We start from the raw sequence: 22,399 nt of genomic DNA on the forward strand, positions 1-22,399 counted from the left end.
TGTTTTCACACATTCTGTTTTACTTCAAGTCATTCACAGTAATTTATACAACGGAGGGAGGAGAATGGAAGGGCAGACTTCAGATATTTTAAGTCAATAAAATCTCTAAGTTTCAAAGCAAAATGGCAAGCTCTAGTTATTTCCTGCCACTGAGCCTCTTTTAAAGAGATGATTTTTGAAAGTTTTACCTTTTTGTAATAATATTTATGCATCTTATTTTTTTTTAAAGTTCTGCAATAACTTAACACCCATTTATTTTCCCCACAATGCACTTACCTTAGATTCCTTTTTGTGTCCTCCTGCTAATAACTTCATGACCACAAAGTTGGGTTTGGCAACCTTTAAAATTCTATTCACCTAAACAATGAGCAACATTAAGCTATCAAAACAAAATTCAGAGTCAAAATATCTTTATATTATTGATAGTTATAGGAACTTTGCACAAGGTAAATGTTGATATTTTATTAAATAAAATAAAGGCAATGTAACAACAGGAACATATATACTTTTTCGTTACCACAGAGCTCTATTTCAGTTCAGCTGTGCTGCCCTGGAGGGGCCCCTGGGTCATCAGGTTGCAGAGGTAGCAGCGGAGCACTTGGGGCACAGACTATGTAGCTGGAGTGTTTGCAAACCCCACCTCTGCCAGGCACTAGCTTTCATAGCTAGGGGCAAGTTCTTCGGCCTCTCTGTTTCTCAGTTTCTTCATCTCTAAGCATGGGACAATGATTTGACTACTTGCCCCCTGCCATAGACCTTCTGGGAGGATTACTATATGAGCTACATACTATACTACAAGCTGAGAACCACACCTGGCAGACAAGAAGTGTCCTGTGTTTACTGTCACTCCTGACTACCCCCAAGCCTGAAAGGTTTCACATGAACCTTTACTGTAATGAACAATATATGAATGAACCTTTCAGGTTCATGAACAATAACAGCAGAGGACTGGAATGCTACATTCCTCCCAAGAGGGAGTGATGTGCAACTTGAAGAAAGAAGTTCCCATTGCTCCTTGTTGCTAGCTGACCTCTCTGTAGAAACACCTCACCACAAGTTTGGAACGGCTTCTCCTCAGCCCCAGATAACACATCCATCCGTCCAGACAACAGCTCCATCTGGGCCTCCCAACCAGCATGTCCCAACCTGAGCTCCTGACATCTCAGCCCTGTCTCCCACCTGTTCCTGCTCCACCTGCCCTTCCACTGGCTCTATCCACCTGGGGGCTCAGGTCCAAACCCTGAAGTCCTCCTTGACTCCTCTTTTCCTCACTCATATCCAGTCCATCTTGCTTTGGATCACCTCCACGATCCACACCATCTCTCACCAGATACTGCTGTGGCCCCTACTGGCTCCCCAGCTCCCACCTTTGCTCCTACCACAGTCTGTTTTCAGCACAGGGGAGCCAGAGTGAACCTTTAAAACAAAAATCCAATCTCGTCACTCCTCTGCTCAAAACTTTCCAACAGCTCACCCCTTGCTCATCCCACTCCAGCCACACCAGTCCATGGCCTTGAGGCCTTCACATGTGCAGATCCCTCTGCCCACTGGGCTCCATCCCCAGTGGCCAAGTGACTTGCTTTTTCACCTTCTCAGGAGATTTGCTCACAGGTCACTTTAATTTAAAAATGCATAATCCTTCCTACCTCCCTATTCATAGTGTTTGCTATCCCCATCCCCAGCTTAATTTTTCTTTGTAGTCCTTATGATCTTCTAATATACTACATAATTTATTTACTGTCTGCAACATACGACCTTCCACTGCCATCAGGAGGGCCGAGATTGGTCTAGTGTTTTGCACTAATTTTTCCCACAAGGCTGGGGACATAGTAGGCACTCAACAAATATTTATTGAGTAAACGAATTAAGGTACTTTCCTCTAATTTTTACATTCCTTGTATTTTTTTTATTACATGATTAAATAGGACAAAAGTCATCTCTCTCCTATCCCTGTTTCCCAAGGCACCAGCTCCCCTCCCAAGAAGCAAACAGTATTATCGATTCTCACACAATTCCTGCATCTCTTTCTGGAGATGTACTCCTATAATATCTCTGCACACATACAGACTTCCTGGGCCCCTTTTAATTGAAATGGCAGCATACTTCACAGTTTTGTACTCTGCTCTTTAAACCTCTCATATTCTGAAGAACATTCCATTACAGTATATAATGACCTTCTGTATCCTTTTCAAGACCTCAAGTATTACAGTATATGGTATATCATCATTCATTTGACAGTCTCTGTTGAGGGACAGTGAAGTTTCCTTACTTCTTTGCTATGAGAATCCTGCTGCAAAGAGGACTCCTGTGTATTAGCCACTTGCTTCCCTCACTGCCCACACATGCACATATATGTGTTACATAAATCCCAAAGAGCAGAACTGCTTGGTCTATTTTAACAGGTAACTGCTATTAACTTCCCTTTCATGGGAATTGTATGAAGATATACCCCCTAAACAGTCAGTGTTTACAGGCAAAGCATTCTCATTTGCAGAATACATGCATGTAAAATATAATTAGGCATACAGCAAAAAGAGACTGCAATTTAGTATTCTGTAGATTCAAAGAAGATCTGTAGAATAATATCTCAAAATAAAGTCTTTGAACAGTAGGCTCTATTTTAAATGGTCAGGTGGAATAAGGTTTTTACTTCCTGTGATAACTGACCAGATCATTTCTCGTATTTTTAAGATTCAGCATAATAAAACTATATGTTAAAATAAAAATTTTTTTAAGTGCTACCATTTTTCAACTATGGATCACTCTGGATCCTATTTCTGTTCTTCCTACTCACTTTATGGTTCTATGACTTAATTTCTCTTTGCACTGATTTCTAAATTTACAGAGGAGCTATTTGCTTTCATCGGAAAATTTTAAGTCTTAAGGTTGGGTTAGCAAAGCCACTTAAAATCCTTGCCAGAAACATGACAGGCTTCACTATTAGTACTGTAAGGTTCATTTTTATAAACTGTCATTCAGTACTAAGATACGTATTTCCTGCCAAGCTTTTCCTTTAAAATTATTGTGACTATAGTCTTACCTCATGGTCTGGGTTTGGGATATTTTCCAGGATCATTTTTGCCTGTTGAAAGTGCTTACTAGCTGCCACATACAGTTCTGGAGACTGAGGAGGAGGGCTGTATTTATTGAGGTCAGACATTTCCTAAAGGGGGAGAAATAGAATATTATCCAAAACATGTTTCATATGAAAAACTCTAAAATGCCTTTTGTAATTAAAGAATTCTGCCCTAACTCATGATTTATATATATAGACAACATATAGACACTAAAGCAAACACCCAGGATAGGTCCCTATTTTTCCCCTATGTAAATATTCAATTCCCAACCTTTGTATGTTACCTCTTGTTATCCTCATACTTTTAAAATAACTCAATGTGATGAGTATATCCAAAAAGAGCCAAATAATTTTCATACTAATTAAAACTGATCTTTTATCATCTGGTCACTGGTCCAGTAATAGTCTGATTTGGCTATTTTAACGAAACAGCTAGGTACAAACAGCATATCTCTAAGAAAGTCTAAGACTGAATAAGTATTCTGCAGTTGCTTTCATGAGCAGAGTCACCTTGAACTGCAGATAGTGGACTGGGGGTGGGGTCATTACACTGTTGAATGGAGCAAATCTGTGCTCATATCGAACTTGTTCACTATCCAGCTCAAACTTGGGTTTTCGTACTTTGCCATCCATGTCAAATGCTACCATGGTCTAAAGGAAAAACAAAATGAAAGAAAAGATGGTATCAATATGAAAAAATGAACTCCTCATTAATACAGGACAGAAAATGAGAAACATATTTACATGGACTTAAAATTTTAAGGTTCAGAAATCAGAAATAGGAAGAGAAAAAACTGGCTTACTATTCATTTTTATGTTACGTGCCATATTCATATAAAAAATTTTCAAGTTCCAGTGTTTAATATATTAGTTTTCCCCAGTGAAATTATACCACATGCATATTATTCGGACTCATGCTCTTACAATAGCTTTGAGACCTTCAAGTAAAAGCTTCTAAAGAAAATAGTCATATATAGTAAGAAAAGCATAGATCCTGTTTCTCAAACAGAAGTCCATGTTGTTTTATATATTTTAATATAGGTTGTCTCACATAATTTCTTGAATTGCCAGGTACAACTGAAGAGTTAGCACTTGCTACCTCCTGAAAATGTCCGCTTTTGCTTCAGCCAATCATTGTGGAGCTTTCTAATATGCTCCTAAAGAAATACAAACCCCATCTCTTCCAAGAAACCTTTTCTGATCATGAATCAGAAATAAACTCTGCTTTCTCTTATTATGTCACACAGGTCACCTGACCCATCATTACCTAAACACTCGAGACCAGGATAACATCTCATTAGACTCGGTATCCTTAAATGTACTCAGTTGAAGATATCTGACACATGGCATGGGTGTTAAATCAACATTTATCTACAAATACTTGCTAAACAAATTAATGAAGAGTAGACTTGGAAGAAAGGTAATTCTTAAACAGATGGTTAGTAAACACAAAGGTGAAATTAGAATTTGGGAAGAAGCACAGAAAAGAGTCCATTTTAATTAAACTATATAACAGCAATGTAGTTAAAAAGCAAAAAGAACTTCCTTTGTGACAACTTACTTTAAACATTCCAGCACACATGTTCTGATATGCCTGGCTCATTGTGATCTCTCGGCTCAATGGGCGAACTGTAATTAAAAAGAAAATCACCCACACCCTTTTCTACCTCCTCTTGCATTACTGCAGGAGAAAACCTAATTAAAAAAAAAAAAAATCTTCCATCTTTACTAAAATTAAAAATTCAAAGTTATTCCTACAGTTTAAATTTTAAGGCCCAAATTTAAAATAATAAAATATAAGTGAAATGAAAAGTTTTTTAAAAAGCTATGTCCACTAAATAATACCATAAAATTCTAGTATGAAGTAATTTTAACTTCTTTTGAATTCACCATAGAGATTTAATTTCTGAAATAGGATACCCATCAAAAAAAAAAAAAAAAAAAAAAAGGATACCCATCAATATAGTCATTTAAAAACCCAAACTGTTAAAAAAAAATAAAAAAAAAAAAAAATAAAAAAAAAAAAACCCAAACTGTTGAAATCCTAATGAAATACAAAGTAATATTTTGTAACCTTTGTACCAATATCCATACCCTTCCACTAGTGAAACATTTCTTTCTCCTCTCAGCCTTGGGTGTTGCACCCAGGCCTCTGTGATCATCTCTCTGTGCCATTATAGTGGTCAGCCTTCTGTCAAAACATCAGGGTCTCCTGCTGCCTTGTTCTTAACTTACCCTGCTCACACACTCCAGGTGGCTGCTACTTCTTGTCCTAAGGTCCTCTAACACAGAGAACAGCACAGAAATAAAAGCCAGGGAAGGCACCAGAGGCTTGTGTCACTAACACTGGGACTCATTTTCTCCCTTATATTTTCTGAAGAAAAGATGGGCAAGAACTGAGATGTAATGACTGATTCACCTATAAGGCATAGGTAGCTCTCCATCTATTTGTACAATTTTATTTTATTTTATTTATTTTGAGAGAGAGAGAACATATGAAACGGGCAGAGGGAGAGGGAGAAGCAGACTTCCCTGAGCAGGGAGCCCAACATGGGGCTCAATCCCAGGACCCTGGGATCATGACCTGAGCCCTCAGGTGTAAAAGATACACCTGAGGATAAATATCAGTCCTTTTCATTGCAGCAAAACAAAAGCTCCACACGGCCTAAATCAAGGACCTGTCCTTAACCTACTGAGCCACACGGCACCCCTATTTGTAGAAATAAAAATATATTCCAATGCTATTCTTGAATTTAAAAACAATCCACAGTACCTTTCTTCTTTTTCTTTGTTTTTTTACTGCTCCGGCCTTTCTGCTGCTCTTCCATGATCCTTTCCTCTGCCATCTGAGAGCCATCAGCACGACTTAATGTCGACATTAACCACGCATAAAGGAATTCTGATAGATACCTTCAAGGGTACCAAATATTAAGTTAATGGAAGATGTCTACATGAAATAACTTTATCACCATAGGTACTGGTATTAACAAAGACATATTTTTAATACTGCTTTAAAAGTTAAAAAAAAAAAAAACCAGATTATCCAATTAGATAACTGATTAGATCTTACAAGAAACTGGCTATACAAATGCTTTTCCTTTCTTATAGCCTTATAATGTTGCTGGACAATGCTGAAAAATGCTTAATTTCCTACATGCATTTTACAACTTTTCAAAAGACTTAATTACATTTATATATATATAAATCAAATGAATGCCCATTAAACTGGTTTTTTTTCACCCCTTTTTATTTTATAAGGACACACTTCACCTCAGCCTGTTAGTAAGTCAGTATTTTATTATCCCGTTAACTGCAAAATAAAGGAAATTAATTTAGGAAAAAAAAGTAAAGTTGTAGGCACTATCCCAAAGCATTCTAAAAAATTAAGGACATTTAGGCTTATAATTATTTGAGTTTATTCAGCAAATGAAATGCAAAACAGATTATTCCAGCCGATACTAACTTTTCAGAAGTTTAACCAACATTACATTCTTCTATGCCCAAAGTGGTTCAAATCTAGGATATGAATATATATACTTTATAATATAATCCATAATAAAGTTAAGGACCACTACTATATTAAGCTAAAATCAAAGATTTAGAAGAAATCTTATTATGATCAAGGATGAGCATGTGATGCCTATTTCCAAAATTCTCCCAAAAATTGTAAAGCAGGTTACAATACTAAAATATAAAATAAATAAAATATAAAATAATAAAAAATTAAATAATAAAATAAATAAATAAATAATAAAGGAAAATAGTAACTTGCCAAAAGATACACCTGAGGATAAATATCAGTCCTTTTTGTTGCAGCAAAACAAAAGTTCCACATGGCCTAAATCAAAGCTGTACTGGCAAAAAAACAAAACAACAAAAACTCCCAAATGCCTGGAATGGCTTAGGTGCTGTTGTTTTATTTTTTATTTATTTATTTTTAAAGATTTTATTTATTTATTCATGAGACACAGAGAGAGAGGCAGAGACATAGGCAGAGGGAGAAGTAGGCTCCCCGTGGGGAGCCTGATGCAGAACTCGATCCCAGGACCGGATCCGAAGGCAGATGCTCAACCACTGAGCCACCCAGGCGTCGCAGGTGCCGTGTTTTAAAGTGAAACTAAGTACTATACTTCCTGGCAACTAAGGCAAATTGGGAAATGTATTATTATTTCATTAAAAAAAAGTGCATATAGTTTCAAATGAAGAGAAAAGAATTCCTGACAATGAATTTAAGAAAAGCATTTAGAATATCCTTTTACAGTATACAAATGAATTTTCCCCCCATCACACTACAAGATCTCAGGGTCTGGATCTTAACTCAATGTGAGGATTTCTACAGGGAATTAATGTTGCTGCCTTTTACCTTCTAATCATCAAAAATAAGGATAGATGAGTGAAGGATATAGTTGGCAGAAGTTAGGCTTTTCTTATCAATTATCAGGCATCTCAGTGAGCTTTTATTAAATGCATTATCAAAATCAATGCACAATTTTATCTAAGGAGGGTCAGAGTACCAATATTCTAGACCAGTAATTCTCAAACTGTGATCTCTGGACAAGCAGCAACACAACAACTAGTTTGAAATGCAAGTGATTGGGTCCTATCTCAGACTTACTAAACCAGGAACTCAAGGGACCAAGCCCAGCAAGTGACCAGGATGCACTCTAAAGAATCAGTGTTTTCTACTATTGATTCTTAAAGGGCCACATGCTTTAGGAATGATTATATTCAACAGGCTTATCTTGTTTAAATGCTGAAGCCTAATCAAGAATTTTGATATTGAGAAGCAATTAAAACATGAAAGTAGACCACAGGGGTATTTATAGGCAAAACTAAAATTCTTTCGTTAAACGGAAATGAATCTGCTCAAACATGCAGATACATTTCTAATGTTTACGTATCATTCATTTGCTGAATTAAGAGCCCCATTCCTTGTGCCAAAAAGCATATAAAATTTTTATTTTGAGGAATCAAGAGCACAAAAGCTTCCTGTTAGCTGCCTCAAACTTCAGAGAAAGAAATTGAGCATGTTCCCCTACAAAATGTCTGGTTTGACTACTGTGTCTACTGTGAATTAATAACAAAACATATGCCAAATAGCTATCTATTGGTAAGAGTTGTTATCTACATAATATTAGAGAGTATATCAAACAACATTATTCTATTACTTTAATTCATGTTCAAATTCAAGTTTCACAGCCAAGAGTTACATGTGAGGAGCCCAAGCAGCCATGATAACAAAATCATGTCAGTGTGGAAGAGAATTACTCTCCTTCCTTCATAGTGGTGACACCAAGGAATATATAATATCTTAATTTACTGTGTTAAATAATCCAAACAGGAGTTAAAAAGATGAACCATATTGAGATCTAATGTACTAAGCTGTTTGTCATGAGCAACTGGTTATTCTTATTTTAATAAATTACCACCATACTTGGCCAGACTAAGAAAAAGATCCAATAGCTCTTAATTTATTTTCTTTCTATGGCAGCTTTCCAATGCCTAATATTTCCAAACATCCTCTTACTAGATTTCTTCATTTCATCTTCAAGTGAAAGTGAAGAACTATTGGTTGAGGATGGTGATCTCTTACAATTCCTTCAAAGCTCCTAAAATAAATCCCCAGGGTGGCAGTTTCCAACAGTTATGCCCCCAGTGATAATCTTAGCCACGATTTCTTCTCAGAGAAAAGATCTGGCTCAGATTTTGAACTCTAATTCAATTAAGTACACTCCATAGCTAGCACCTAGTGTCACTGATTCAGGACCAAATGTATCTTAAGTTTTCTCTGTAGAAACAGACAAAAGCTCTTCAACTAATCCATTTACTTTGCAGCCACTTTCATTAATCTTTAAAAATTCAATGGCTGGAAAAAGCGTATTTGTATGATGTTATAGCACTTAAAGATGTTTAAGACAATCTGGCTCTAGTTTTTAAATAGATATTTTTCAACTGTCCCACAAGTAAAGTTAAAATACATTAAGTGCAAAAGTATTCTGAAATTATATTCTGTTCTAAAGATGCTCTCTCAGATCTTATCTACTCTACCCATTGCTAATTTTAACTCACGTTGTACTCTTACCAATATATGTAGTAGTACTCATGCATGCTGTAGAGTTCCAATTCAAAGCCACTCAGAAGATACTGGATCATAATTCGAAGGTTATGATAAAGGACCCAGGTACCTAAACAGGCCAAATGTTGCCTCTGAGGTTCCTGTTTCAACAGCATAGTGTGAAGGGCTGCATCAACCTTCTCTGCCTATCAGAATAAAATGTCATAACATTGACACTTTTTTCAAGGTAATTAGAGAATTTAAAAAAAAAAAAAAAACAGCTGAAAATAGCATTTAAGCAGAAAATGTAAAGCTTGTCACCTAAAGAAGTCATACTTTCAAAACATTTTTGGTTAGGTTTAAAGTTCTCATTTCATGATGGGTAACGTTTATGTAACACTCCTTAAACTAAAAAGACATTTTATAAAACAAAAATACAAAATATTGACTTCAGGTCTTTAGTTATGTTATCAATACTGCTGCTTACAAATTAAGATTTTTATTAGAATGTGAACTTGCTGTAAAACTATAGTTCTGCCCATATTTTATAATTCATTCTGATTATCAAAGACATAATTTATTTGTTTGGATTACTCTTTTTGTAAACTCTTTCTTTGATAAGTTAAACTATTAAAGTTAAAAATAAATTCATCACACTGAAAAATTAGTCAAAATGTCATTCTAAAGAATTGTTTTAAAAAATCTGATCAAGATATAAGAATATCTTAATTTTTAGAAGGGAAGGTAACTTATTGGCTCTTACCTCATCCTGCAAGGTAGCAAATTCCTCAAGAATATGCCCAAGCTTATCTCTCTGTCGAGCCCTATTATGTCCATGGATCTGAATAAGACTACAGAAGGGCTGCAATACACATACAATTTGTTAACAGTCAGTGTAAAATTACTTGACACTAAAGAAAATTAACATTCCAAGTTTTCAAAATCTAGTTTAAGGGGGAAAAAATATTGTGGATGTAAGAATAAGGACTATGCATATTTCTTACATAGGTATTTCTTTTTAAGGAAACTCAACATGAGAATTTATCAGTAGCCAAAAAAAAAGTGGCTGTTACATATGAAACTTGTTCTCATATGGCAAAAATATCTTACTTCAATCTTTAGATATTCCCACAATTTCAAGAGCATAGTTTCTTTTCTGCTTATCTCAAGCTATTAGTCAATGTTCAAAGGTGACACTTCTATGCTGCTTACATTCACCAGAATAATTACAAGGCTTAAATAACAGCTAATACAGTTGACCCAATGAATAAACAAGGGATAGGGGTACCTATACCCCATACAGTCAAAACTTCATGTATAACTTTTCATTCTCCAAAAACTATTAATAGCCTATTGCTGACTGGAAGCCTTACTGATAACATACACAGTTAACTCCTATTTTGTATGTTGTATGTTTTATATACTTACAATAAATAAAATAGAGAAAAGAAAATGTTAAGAAAGAGAAAATACATTTATAGTACAGCATTATATCTAAGAAAAACTGTGTATAAGTGGACCTATACAGTTCAAACATCATTCTTTAGAAACTGCAAGGTTTCTATTCATATCATAAAATATTGTAATACTTCATTAATCAGACAATACACAATGAATGGTAGGATGCTCTGATTTAAGAAATATGAATTAGAAGAATAATTTTAAATTTACAGTTTGACAGATATTATTATCTCACTTGATCAATACCCTCTAAGAAGTAACAGTAGGTTACTTCTTAAGGTGCAGTATTAACACCTCATTTTTCAAAGACTGAGAAGTTTATAGAAACTATAAGTGATCTGCCTGACAATCATGAAATATTAATGATAAATTTGGAATCTGGCCCTTTAGTTCTCCTCCTTTCACCATCCCAAGCTGCCTTCATATATATCTACATCTATATCTCCACATTTCCAATATATATATATTTCCAATATATATATATAAAATATGTATTTATTTAGTAACTGGAATTAGGCCCCCAAACTGACTGCTTCAGTTCTCCAAGAGAAATGTTTATATAATTAAATAAGAATGATTTATGATTAATTTAATCCACTACAAGATTTGTATTTTTTCCTAATTACCTGAGATTTGAAAAAAAAAATTGTGATCTCTTTGACATTAACAATTTTAATTTTACTATAATTCTATTCATTAAAGTCGTACAAAGATAAGGTATCTTGGAGTGTTAAATTTTTTATTTATTCAATGAAAATAAGTAAGAAATGTTAGATGGAAAAAAAAAATTAATGCTACGGAAGGAATTATACCCCATAAATTTTAAGGTATCCATCACAATGATCCAAACTGTATTTCTTACCCGAACACAGTGAGTAACAAAGGAGTCAATACAGTCCTTAGCCTGGTGATTATTATATAGGCAGCACCTGTAAGATAATACTCATTAAAATCAAACTATTTGGACTACAAAAAGCAGCAGTGATTACCATAGGTGCTACGTATAGACAAGGTGGGAAAAAGAAAATGGAAATCAAATACATTACTGAATTAAAAACTAGCATTAGATTAAGAAATATTTCACTATTACACTATTAGTTACACAAATGTATATTTCCAATTTTTCAGTTCTACATTTGTAACTGAAGAGTTGCATCCAAGATCAAATTAAGAAGAGAAAAAAAATTCCAAAGTGTCACTTTTTCATGACCCTACTACAATGTTACTTATTTTTCTACAACTGACACCCTCATGGACTGTGCTCATGATAGTCACTACAAAGAAAATACTATACAGAATCATCCTATTTTTTTCCAAGATGTATCCAAATTTCCAACCACTGGCCAAAATGATCCCCTCTACATTTCTGGTACCTCATCTTCTATCCTTATGAAGTGGTTCCTGTGGTGTTCCTTATCTCAGTTAATAACATCACTTCTTGACTGAAGCCCTCTTTGAGCAGTCTGGGAGGATGTGCTTACCCCTGGAGGAACTACAGGGGCTGAAGACATGTAAGGTCTGTAGGCCTTTGCACCTAAGAAGATGGGAAAAAGCAAAGACTTTCCCCTGGAGCACTGACAGAGGCAGACAACTTGCTACTCCTCAGTGTTTGCCATAACTGAACAATCTGACCAGAGCCTCAAAAATAAAGAGAGCCATAATCATGCAACATAAAATGACAGTGCACACAGCATCCAGGAGAAAGAAAGAGCAGAACACCTGGAACAGGTGGTGGCAAAGGAGAAGTGCTGGAAGGTCTATTATATCTTTAACTCCAAGATAAAAATATGATTTAAGGTCATTAAAATAAAGCTCTTAAAAAAGACTTTCTGGACCCAAAAGTTAGGACTTCCAAATTTAAAAGTTCAATGGATGAAAGACACTCACTAATAGCCTTGAAGGTCAAGAGGAAGAACTTTCTCACATCATGGCAAAAATAACCAGAGATAAATATTAAATACATATAAATATAAATGAGATAAATATTATAAAGAATATGGAGTGGAGAAGAGATCTAGAAGACTTAGTATATGAGGGGTTCTAAAAAAAAAAGGTGAAACAGTAATTAAATGAAAAATAATAAAGAATAAAATATAATTATTGATTGTAAGACCTGAGGCTTTAATGACTGAGTTTCTAACAGGATTGCTGAAAATCACACATGTACATTCTGATAAAGCTCTTAAACTCCAAAAGAAAAAAAGAGAAAAAAAAGAAAGGAAAAGAAAGAAAGAAAAGAGATTTTACAACCTTCTAGAAGAAAGTCCCAAATCACTTAAAAAGGAAAAAAAGAATCAGATCAGGATCACATTTCTTCCAACCCCCTCCCCCCCTCAAGGATCCCATTTCTTATCTGTAATACCAGATTTTTTTTTTCAGATTTTATTTATTTATTCATGAGAAAGACACACACAGAAAGAGAAAGAGAAAGAGAAAGAGAAAGAGAAAGAGAAAGAGAAAGAGAAAGAGAAAGAGAAAGAGAGGCAGAGACACAGGCAGAGGGAGAAACAGGCTCCATGTAGGGAGCCTGGTGTGGGACTTGATCCCGGGTCTCTAGGATCAGGCCCTGGGCTGAAGGCAGCACTAAACCACTGAGCCACCTAGGCTGCCCCTGTAATACCAGAATTTTAAAAACAGTTGTAGTAACAGGGGCACTTGGGTGGCTCAGTTGGTTAAGCATCCAACTCTTGGTTTCAGCTTCAGGTTACGATCTCAGGGTTGTGAGATTGAGCCCTGCACTGGGCTTCACGCCCGTAGGCGTCTACTTGAAATTCTTTCCCTCTCCCTTTGCCCCTCTCCCAATGCTCTTGCACTCTCTCTCTCTCTAAAATAAAATAAAAACTTAAAAAAAGTGGAATAACATTTAGAGACTATCATGCAATGAACTTTGTTATACATACAGCCAATTCTCCATATTCACGATACTTATTCTTTAAAGCTGCTACAGACACTGAATTAGACGATATGTTAACACTGCCGCTAAAGTGAAATACAGGGCAGCCCCCGGTGGTGCAGCGGTTTGGCGCCGCCTGCAGCCCAGGGCGTGATCCTGGAGACCCGGGATTGAGTCCCACATCGGGCTCCCTGCATGGTGCCTGCTTCTCCCTCTGCCTGTGTCTCCGCCTCTCTCTCTCTCTCTAGCCGTGTCTCTATTAATAAATAAAATCTTAAAAAAATAAAAAATAAAAAAAAATAAAGTGAAATACAGGGTTAGGTTCCTGCCAGCTTCTGGTGACACCATTTTCATCAACTGATCACTACGTAAGTGTTTTAAGATGCCTCATGTAGGGATGCTTGGGTGGCTCGGTGGCTGAGCATCTGCCTTCAGCTCAGGTTGTGATCCTAGGGTCCAGGGATCAAGTCTCACATCTGGCTCCCTGTGAGGAGCCTGCTTCTCTCTCTGCCTCCTTCCGTGTCTCTCATGAATTAAGAAAAAAAAAAGATGCCTTATGTAATGTCTATTGATGATTCATTAACAAACACAGGTCTGAGTTAACTTATCTAACATACATATTCTCTCTGAAAGGCATGCCACAGTCTTCTTGTGCTGAGGAATCCTAGACAGCACATCATTCATTATACATGGAGGCCATATGAAACTATGAAATAGTTTCAAAAGCACAGAAGTGTGAAGAACATGGCACCTAAGGGAGCTGTTTACAGTGTACCAACTGAAAAAAAGAAAGTAGAGTTGCCTTGTTCAACACTGGGTGACTCAAAAATTTTTTGCTGCTCTGCACACATCTGAGAATTCTGCAAGAATGGAACAAATACTGATTGGAGGATTACAAATACGTTTTACCAAGTAAGCAAGATTTGCAAATATGGAATCCTAAAACAGTGTAGGTTGAACTATAATTAAAGCTAAATGGGTAATAATAAAAGTACTAAAGGAAGATTGTTAAATACAAAAGGAAAAAATGCAAATTAGATATAAACACTATTTCACATACATCATTGTCAAAAATTCCAAAGTGTGATAATGACGAAGCCCAAACAAAGTCTGGGAAAACTAATATTCTTATACACGTTTTCTGGCATACAAACTGGTTTAATTATTTTAGAAAGCAATTCGGCAAAACTAGTAAAGTTGAAGATGCACATGGTGTATGATCAGCAATTAATTTCAGTTCTAAGTATATACAGCCTATGTGCACAAGGAGACATATTCAAAGAAGTTCACTATAGCACCACTGTGTTTTTTTGAGAGAGAAAAGAGAGTGCACAAACAGGGGTGGGGGGAAGGGCAGAGAGAGAGAGGGAGAGTGAATCCCAAGCAGGCCCCACCACAAATAAGATCATGACCTGAGGAGAAATTAAACAGATGCCCAACCAACTGAGCGATCCAGGCGCCCTCAGCACTGTTTCAACAGTAATAAATTAGAAACAAATTAAATGTCCAACTATAGAGAAACAACAAAACATGTTCAAAGTGTGAATTTTAATGAATGAAGTAAGTCTGCATGGATCAAATTAGGTGATTTCAAAACCCTAAAGTTGAATGAAAAAATCATGTTGAAAAGGATACATACAGTGTGACAACATTTATGTGATGTCTAATAAATGGATGTATTATTTCCAGAAACATATTTGGGTGAAGTATAAAAGCATTTATAAAAGTGAGACAACTGTGGTACTGTGGTCACCTCTAGGACTAGAGTGAGAGAAAAGGATGGGGTGGGGGAGGATGATTTGAAATTGCAGGCTGCTGTTCTCCAAATGTGGCCCAGGTTCCCCTCCCTGGTGGAGATGATGACCTTGGGATGCTTCCGGGGGGAGCACCAGGTCAAAACTATTTTCACAATCATATTAAGATGTTATTTGCTTTTCGCACTCATTCTCTCACAAGTGTGTAGTGGTTGTTTCCAGAGTACATGCTGTGTGATATTACAACAGATTGAAAGCAGGTCAAAATAAACCAGTTATCTTCTATTAAGACAGAAAACAGATTTGCAAAAATGTAAAACTGCCACTTTTATCACTAATTTTTCTTAAAAAGTTATTTTCCATAAAAATGTTATTATGGGTCTGTAACCTTAAAACAATTAGTAATTTTTTTAAAGTATTGTTTTAATTTCTAAAACAGTAGGTGGCAATACCCATGACCCTATATAAACAAAATCCATCTAGGTCTTTAATAACTTTTAAAATGTAAAGAGGTCTCAAGACAAAAAAGCTTCACTGCTGATTTAGATGTTACCTCTTATAATTTAATTCATTAAAATTAGCTGTTCCTTGATACTTAAATTCAACGCTACTTGGGACTTTCAGATGTCGCTGTTAGGAAACAACCCCGCCCCGGATTCTGTGTGGCTCACTCCCTCAGTTCACTCCCATGTATCACCACTTGCAATAGGCCTTCCAACTATCACAGCTAAGAGAACCATCTATCTTTTTATCTTTTTACAAAGCACTTATGACCTTGCATTATGTATTTGTCTACTGCTCAGTCTCTCCCACTAGATGGGAAGCTCCTTGTTAGCAGGTGTGTCCTCCTTTTCCCTAGAACCCAGAAAGGTGCCTGGCAATAACAGGTACTAATTTACTATATTTATTACATAAGGAACTGATAACATGAATATACATTAAGTATTTATCAAATTTTATCGATTCTCCAAAAGGGGAATTTATAAAAAACAAGTAAAAATATTGCTTAAAGTGGATGGTAATATAGGTAGCTGTCAGTTTATACATCTGAGTATTTGATATATCATAAATTTATTTTTTTTTAAAGATTTTATTTATTCACTTATGAGAGACAGAAAGAGAGAGAGAGAGAGAGAGAGAGAGAGAGAGGGGCAGAGACACAGGCAGAGGGAGAAGCAGGCTCCATGCAGAGAGCCCGACATGGGACTTGATCCCAGGTCTCCAGGATCACGCCCCGGGCCAAAGCCAGCGCTAAACCGCTGAGCCACCCGGGCTGCCCTTTAATTATAAATTTTAAAATAACTTTTAACTTTCTCCATTTGCAGATAACATCTGTAAAAAACCTAAAGATTTCACCAAAAAACTGTCAGAACTAATAAATTTAGTAAAGTTGCAGGGCACAAAAATCTATTGCACTTCTATACAACAACAGTAACTATCAGAGAAATTAAGAAAACAATGTCATTTATAATAGCACCAAAAAGAATAAAATACTTAGGAATAAATTTAAGCAAGGAGGTGAAAGATCTATAAATGAAAAACTGTAAGACACTGACTAAAGAAACTGAAGACATAAATAAATGGAAAGATATTCTGTGCTTATGGGTTGGAAGAATATTGTTAAAATGTCCATGTTACCCAAAGTGATCTATGGAGTCAATGCAATCCTTATTGAAATTCAAATAGCACATTTTACAGATATAGAGAAAAGAATCCTAAAATTTATATGGAACCACAGAACACCCTGAATACCCAAAGCATCTGGAGAAAGAACAAAGGAGTGTATCGCACTCCCTGATTTCAAACTATCCTACAAAAGCTCCAGTAATCAAAACAGAATGGTATTGGCATAAAGAGAGACATAGATCAATAAAACAGAATAGAGAGCCTGGGGGGAAAAAGCATGTACAATCAATTGATTTTTGACAAAAAAGCCAAAAATACACAATGGAGAAAAAAGTCTCTTCAATAAATAATACTAGTAATGATAGCCACATGTCAAAGAATTACACTGGACCTTTTCTTACACCATACACAGAAATGGACTCAAATGTATTAAGAACATAACACTTCTGTATGTAAAACCTGAAACTGTGTATCAGAATAAAGTGTAGGTGATAAGCTTCTTCACACTGATGCTAGCAGCACTGATTTTTTGGTTTTGGACCAAAAGCAAAGCCAATGAGTGCAAAAATAAACAGTGGGATTACGTCAAAGGGAAAAGCTTCTGCTCACCATGAAAAGGCAACCTACAGAAGAAAATACTTGCAAACCACACATCCGACAAAGGGTTAACCAGGGAAGAGCCAAGAAAATCCTGAAAAAGAATGCTGCCAGAGGACATGTCTTAACATATTAAAATTTAAGACAAAGCCACAGTAATAAAAAACATCATTATTAGATCTGAAATAAATCCCAAAACACAAAGGATTTTCAAGTAAAATAAAGATGGTCTTTTAATCCAGTAGGAAACGACAGTTTATATTGTAAGTGATGTTCACCCAACTGGCTATCTACCTAAAAGGAAATCAAGTTGAACTTCTATCTTCATACCATTTATAGGAAAAGAATTCAGAAGACTTAAATCTTAAATGTACAAGAATAAAATAAAAATCTTTGGAAAAATATATATGTGACTAAAGGCATAACCTGTGGACTGGGGAGATTTACCTTAAACAAGAAACGTACAAGTTATATAGGACAAAATAAAGTAGAAAAAACTACCTTACAGAAAGCAAAAATTTTGATGCAAAAGAAAGCTTAAGGGAAAAAAAGCTGCAATGCCTATCACAGATAAAGGAATTGAAAAATAATATAATTTTGTAAGTTCCTGTATATTATCAAGAGCAATACTGTATAGCAATGTGTATTATATACTCATAATGTTAAAGGAATTCATATAAATTCTCCAAAAAAAGTGAACCACTTAACAAAAGTCAATAGGCAAAAGATAAAAACAATTCATAGAAAAGTACTTCTAAATGTACAATAAATATTGTATTAAATGTTTACATTAAAGTAACAATGAAATATTGCTCCCCGCCAACCACAATGGAAAAAATTCAAAACAATGATAACACCTACTGGATATAGGGATATAGGGATATAGGATATCAGGATATAGGGAATGTACACTCTCATGTATTGTTAATAGGAATAAAAATTGCTATAATCTTTCTGAATGTAATCTGATAATATCTATTAAAAATACACATACCTCCACTACCCAGTAACCTCAATCCATAGAATACATTCATATTATATTTGGCAGCCATTTAAAAAGAGTTAATTAGATCTACATCAGGAAATCTGAAACATAAATTCATGATTTATTTATCTTTGAGTGGAAAAATTTTTTTCTTTAAGATTTTATTTATTCATGAGAGACACAGAGAGAGAGGCAGAGACACAGGCAGAGGGAGAGAAAGCAGGCTCCTTGCAGGGAGCCTGATGCGGGACCTATCTCCGGATCAGGATCACACCCTCAGCTAAAGGCGTCTGCCTTTAAAGGCTCAACCGCTGAGCCACCCAGGCATTCTGATAAAATTTTTATTTTTTAAAAATCTGATTTATTTATTTGAGAAGGAGAAGAAAGAACACAAGCATGGGGCAGGGGCAGAGGGAGAAGGAACAACAGGCTCCCCACTGAGCAGGGAGCCTGACGTGAGACCAAGACCTGAGCCAAAGGCAGACGCTTAACAAACTGACCCACCTAGATACTCCAAAACTTTTATTTTAAACAAGCAATCCACAAAAGATAACTAAAAGTTCATGATAAAAACAGCCTTTTTAATGTAATCACATTTATTTAAAGTCATAGGTGTATCATATAGCTGTGTATCATAAAGACATTTACAGTGATTGTCATCAAAATGCAGTTATCTCAGAGGTAAGATTTCAGGAGAATTTTATTTTTTGTATTTTATGCGGTCTAAATTTTCAGACATGACCATATATTATTTATATAACCAACTTCTGGGTTTATTTTTAAAGCAACTTAGTTACCTTCTTATTCCTCTCCTTCCTCTGCTGAATCAGTTGCCACATTTATTAATTTTACCTCTGCAATGCTCCTCCAATCTGTCCTCTCCTTTATATTCTCAAGGTTTAATCCTTCATCATTTCTTGCCTATAGTGCCGAATTAACCTAGCTCACCACTTTGTCCCCATTATCACTACCAGTTTGTTTCCTATGAAAAAATGCATACTATACTATGCCAATTCCCTCCTAAAAACCTGGGCACTTCCACAGACTATAAAGACCAAGTTTTACCAAACCACTCAAAATTCTCCAGTCTAACTCCAAACTATTGTAACCATCCAACTCCCATTTACTTATTCTCTCATTCAACAAAGATTTATAGTTTGCTGGACTAGCTCATATTGTAGACACTGTTCTAAGCACCTATGGTACATTAGTAAACAAAAAGCTAGATCTACCTGCCCTGACCTTCTGGAGTTTATATTCTAATGGGAATGGGAGGAGAAGGTAGAGAGGGAAATAAGAAATAAATATAATGAAGACTTGTATGGTACATACAGACATAAACACAGTGAAGTAAATTATGCAGTATAGTATGTAAGGAGACAGTCATTACAGGAGAGAGAAAGGCAGTGACGGGCTGAGGCAGCATGGAGGCTACACTCTTTAAATAGTTTAACCAAAGCAGTCCTCACTGAGGTGAAGTTAACAGACTTAAAGGTGGTGAGGGGGTCAAGTCCTGGGTATTTCCAAGTAAAATGCCCTCCACCCCAGACTCTATGTAAAGGCTGTAGGATGAGAGCCGGCCTGGCCTGCATGTTCCCAGAATAGTAAGGAGGACAAAGTGGCTGAAGCAGAGATAAGCAGAGAGGGGTAAGAGATGATGCAGCCAGAGAGGTATCAGGACAAGAGTCTAGACCAGAGCATATGGGGCCTCCTAGGATCAATCATAAGAACTTGGCTTTTACTGTGAATGAAATAGGAAATATAACAAACACTGAATGCCTGGGAGTTTACCTCCTCCCAGGGGTAGTCCTTAACTGATGTGTGTGTGGATAAATTCTCAGGCCTCCCTTGTTTTGTCCCTGACAAAGACAACTCGGAGTACAACCCACACTGTCTCCACAGCTCCCTGGCAGGACCCAACCAAAGTTACTTTCCATGAAGTATATCTCTGTGTGGTTTTCTTCCTTTTCATGTCCCACTTGCCCACAACCCTGCTGGTTTTTCCTGGAATACTTTCTAAGGTTATATGAATGGTCACAGGATCTGCTTCTGAGAAACTCAAGAGAGGAAAAAGTTTTATGTGAGATGTGGCATGATTTATTCAACAAATTGAATGCTGAACCACTAACTCTTCTTAAAACATATAATTCATATGCCCATGTCTTCAGACATGCTGGGTTTGTTTTTGTTTTTGTTTTTTTTTTGCTGAGGAATAATAACACCTTTCTTTCCTCCCCTTTGGAAAAGCTCTACTCATTTTCCAAAATGCAAACACAGATGATGATTTCTTACTGCATGAAATCCTTTCCAGCCTCTTATGGCAGTATGTTTCTAGTGGTGCCACTGCTCTGTTAATTTAAGGATCATTTTTTTTTGCATTTTTAATTTTTATCCAGCCTCATAGCATTGAAAAGAGACCTTATTTTGCTTTTTTTAGAATTATTCCCAAAGTGCTTACTTGACACACTGCTTTGCACGCAGTAAGAATCAATGCAATTTACTGAATTTGAGAATTCTTTCCAAGGTTTTCTTCTCATACTGGGCCTAATGTCAACCTCACAAAAACCTTAGTTTAAATCTAAATAATATGCAGCAGAAATAAATTAATTTTAATATGACTGAGTTTTTTGGTTTTTATATGAGGATTTGATTATAGCAGTTTTTATGCTTTGGCTATAAAGGAGCACAGAAAAAAAAAAATAAAGGAGCACAGAGAATTGGAGCTTTTAAGAAATACATATGCCATAAAAAAGTCTTATAGTACTTACTTTGGGGAGAGCACCGGAGGACTGACAAAAGACCGAAGTGCATCCTTCACCATGTCTTGCATGAGATGGGTTCCAAAAACTTTTTTGTTATCCACCAAGAAAGTGGTCTTAAAATAAATTATATATTAGTAATGCTGTCACAACTTGACATACTGTACATATATAACTGTCATTACTGTGACATGAACACACTTCTTATAAATACTGGAGAATACAGAAGAGATTAAAGTATAAAAACCTGATGGAAATCAATTAATAAATAAATCACTATTTCTAACATGGGTATTACTTATTAACCCATATTTAAGATATATTCTGATGAAGGAAAATCAACAAATGTCCAAGAAAAAATATTTCCCAAGTCAAGGGTAGTGATAGTAAACTAGTCAAAATGAACTGACCAGTCTGAATATGTCAAATAAGCTAATACATAAGAGGGTGATTCATGAATTATGAAACAGGAAATAGCTACCAGTATTAATTGATCATCTTTCTCTAATGAACATCTGGGAATACATACACACTTTCTGAAACTGGAAAAATAGATTTCATAATTAAATTTAAAGTATTATTTAATAATAATTTACATTTAATTTTCTCCATGAACAAAGGAGAAAATTACCATATTATGCCCTTCTTGATTTCCTAACACATTTGGATTGTTTCCAGTTTTGGGTGATCATGAACCAAACAGGTATAAACATTTACATACAAGTTTCCAGGAGATCATAGGATTTCACTTGTTAGGCAAACATCAAGCAGGAGTAGGATCTGTATATTTAATTTTATAAGAATCTGACAAATTGTTTTACAAAGTGGCTGTAGCAGTTCACATTCCTATCAGTAAATACATCCTCACCAGCACTTAGTATTGTCAGTTTTTCTTTTTAAAAGATATCACAAGGAGTGGGTAGTGTTATTTCACTGTGGTTTAATTTGCATATCCCTAATCCAATTATGTTCAGTATGTTTTCATACTGAAGTGTTCAAATTTGCTGCCCCTTAAAAACTGGGTTGTCTGTTCTTACTGCTGTGTTCACAGAGTTCTTTGTATGATACAAGTCTTTTGCCTCACATCGATTTGCAAGTATTTTCTCCCACTCTGTAGTCTCTTTTCATTTTCTTAACAAGGTCTTCCACAGAATTAGTTTTAAATTGATCAATTAATCATTTTTATGAATTGT

General features: G+C 35.7%; 2 protein-coding genes across 12 annotated transcripts in view; one reads left to right on the forward strand and one right to left on the reverse strand.

Annotated features, from left to right (window-relative positions):
• GOLM1 (golgi membrane protein 1) overlaps positions 1-22,399 on the forward strand; it is a 123,715-nt gene that overhangs the window by 57,206 nt on the left and 44,110 nt on the right. The window contains exon 10 of one of the 8 annotated variants that reach the window (XM_041746573.1): positions 11,721-11,749. The exons of the other annotated variants lie outside the window; for them this stretch is intronic. Within the exon in view, the coding sequence (XP_041602507.1) occupies positions 11,721-11,734 (14 nt within the window). The 3' untranslated portion in view covers positions 11,735-11,749. Of the gene's footprint in view, positions 1-11,720; positions 11,750-22,399 lie in introns of those variants that run through there. 8 annotated transcript variants of the gene reach the window in all.
• NAA35 (N-alpha-acetyltransferase 35, NatC auxiliary subunit) overlaps positions 1-22,399 on the reverse strand; it is a 106,406-nt gene that overhangs the window by 2,061 nt on the left and 81,946 nt on the right. For all 4 annotated transcript variants that reach the window (XM_041746563.1, XM_041746561.1, XM_041746560.1 and 1 more), the window contains 9 exons: positions 21,216-21,322; positions 11,455-11,521; positions 9,895-9,993; positions 9,159-9,337; positions 5,850-5,986; positions 4,638-4,705; positions 3,587-3,727; positions 3,041-3,163; positions 277-357 (listed from right to left, as the gene is read on the reverse strand). In XM_041746563.1, the coding sequence (XP_041602497.1) occupies positions 277-357; positions 3,041-3,163; positions 3,587-3,727; positions 4,638-4,705; positions 5,850-5,986; positions 9,159-9,337; positions 9,895-9,993; positions 11,455-11,521; positions 21,216-21,322 (1,002 nt within the window). The remainder of the gene's footprint in view (positions 1-276; positions 358-3,040; positions 3,164-3,586; positions 3,728-4,637; positions 4,706-5,849; positions 5,987-9,158; positions 9,338-9,894; positions 9,994-11,454; positions 11,522-21,215; positions 21,323-22,399) is intronic.

This window comes from Vulpes lagopus, chromosome 2 (genome assembly GCF_018345385.1).
Source record: "Vulpes lagopus strain Blue_001 chromosome 2, ASM1834538v1, whole genome shotgun sequence".
NCBI lineage: Eukaryota > Metazoa > Chordata > Mammalia > Carnivora > Canidae > Vulpes > Vulpes lagopus.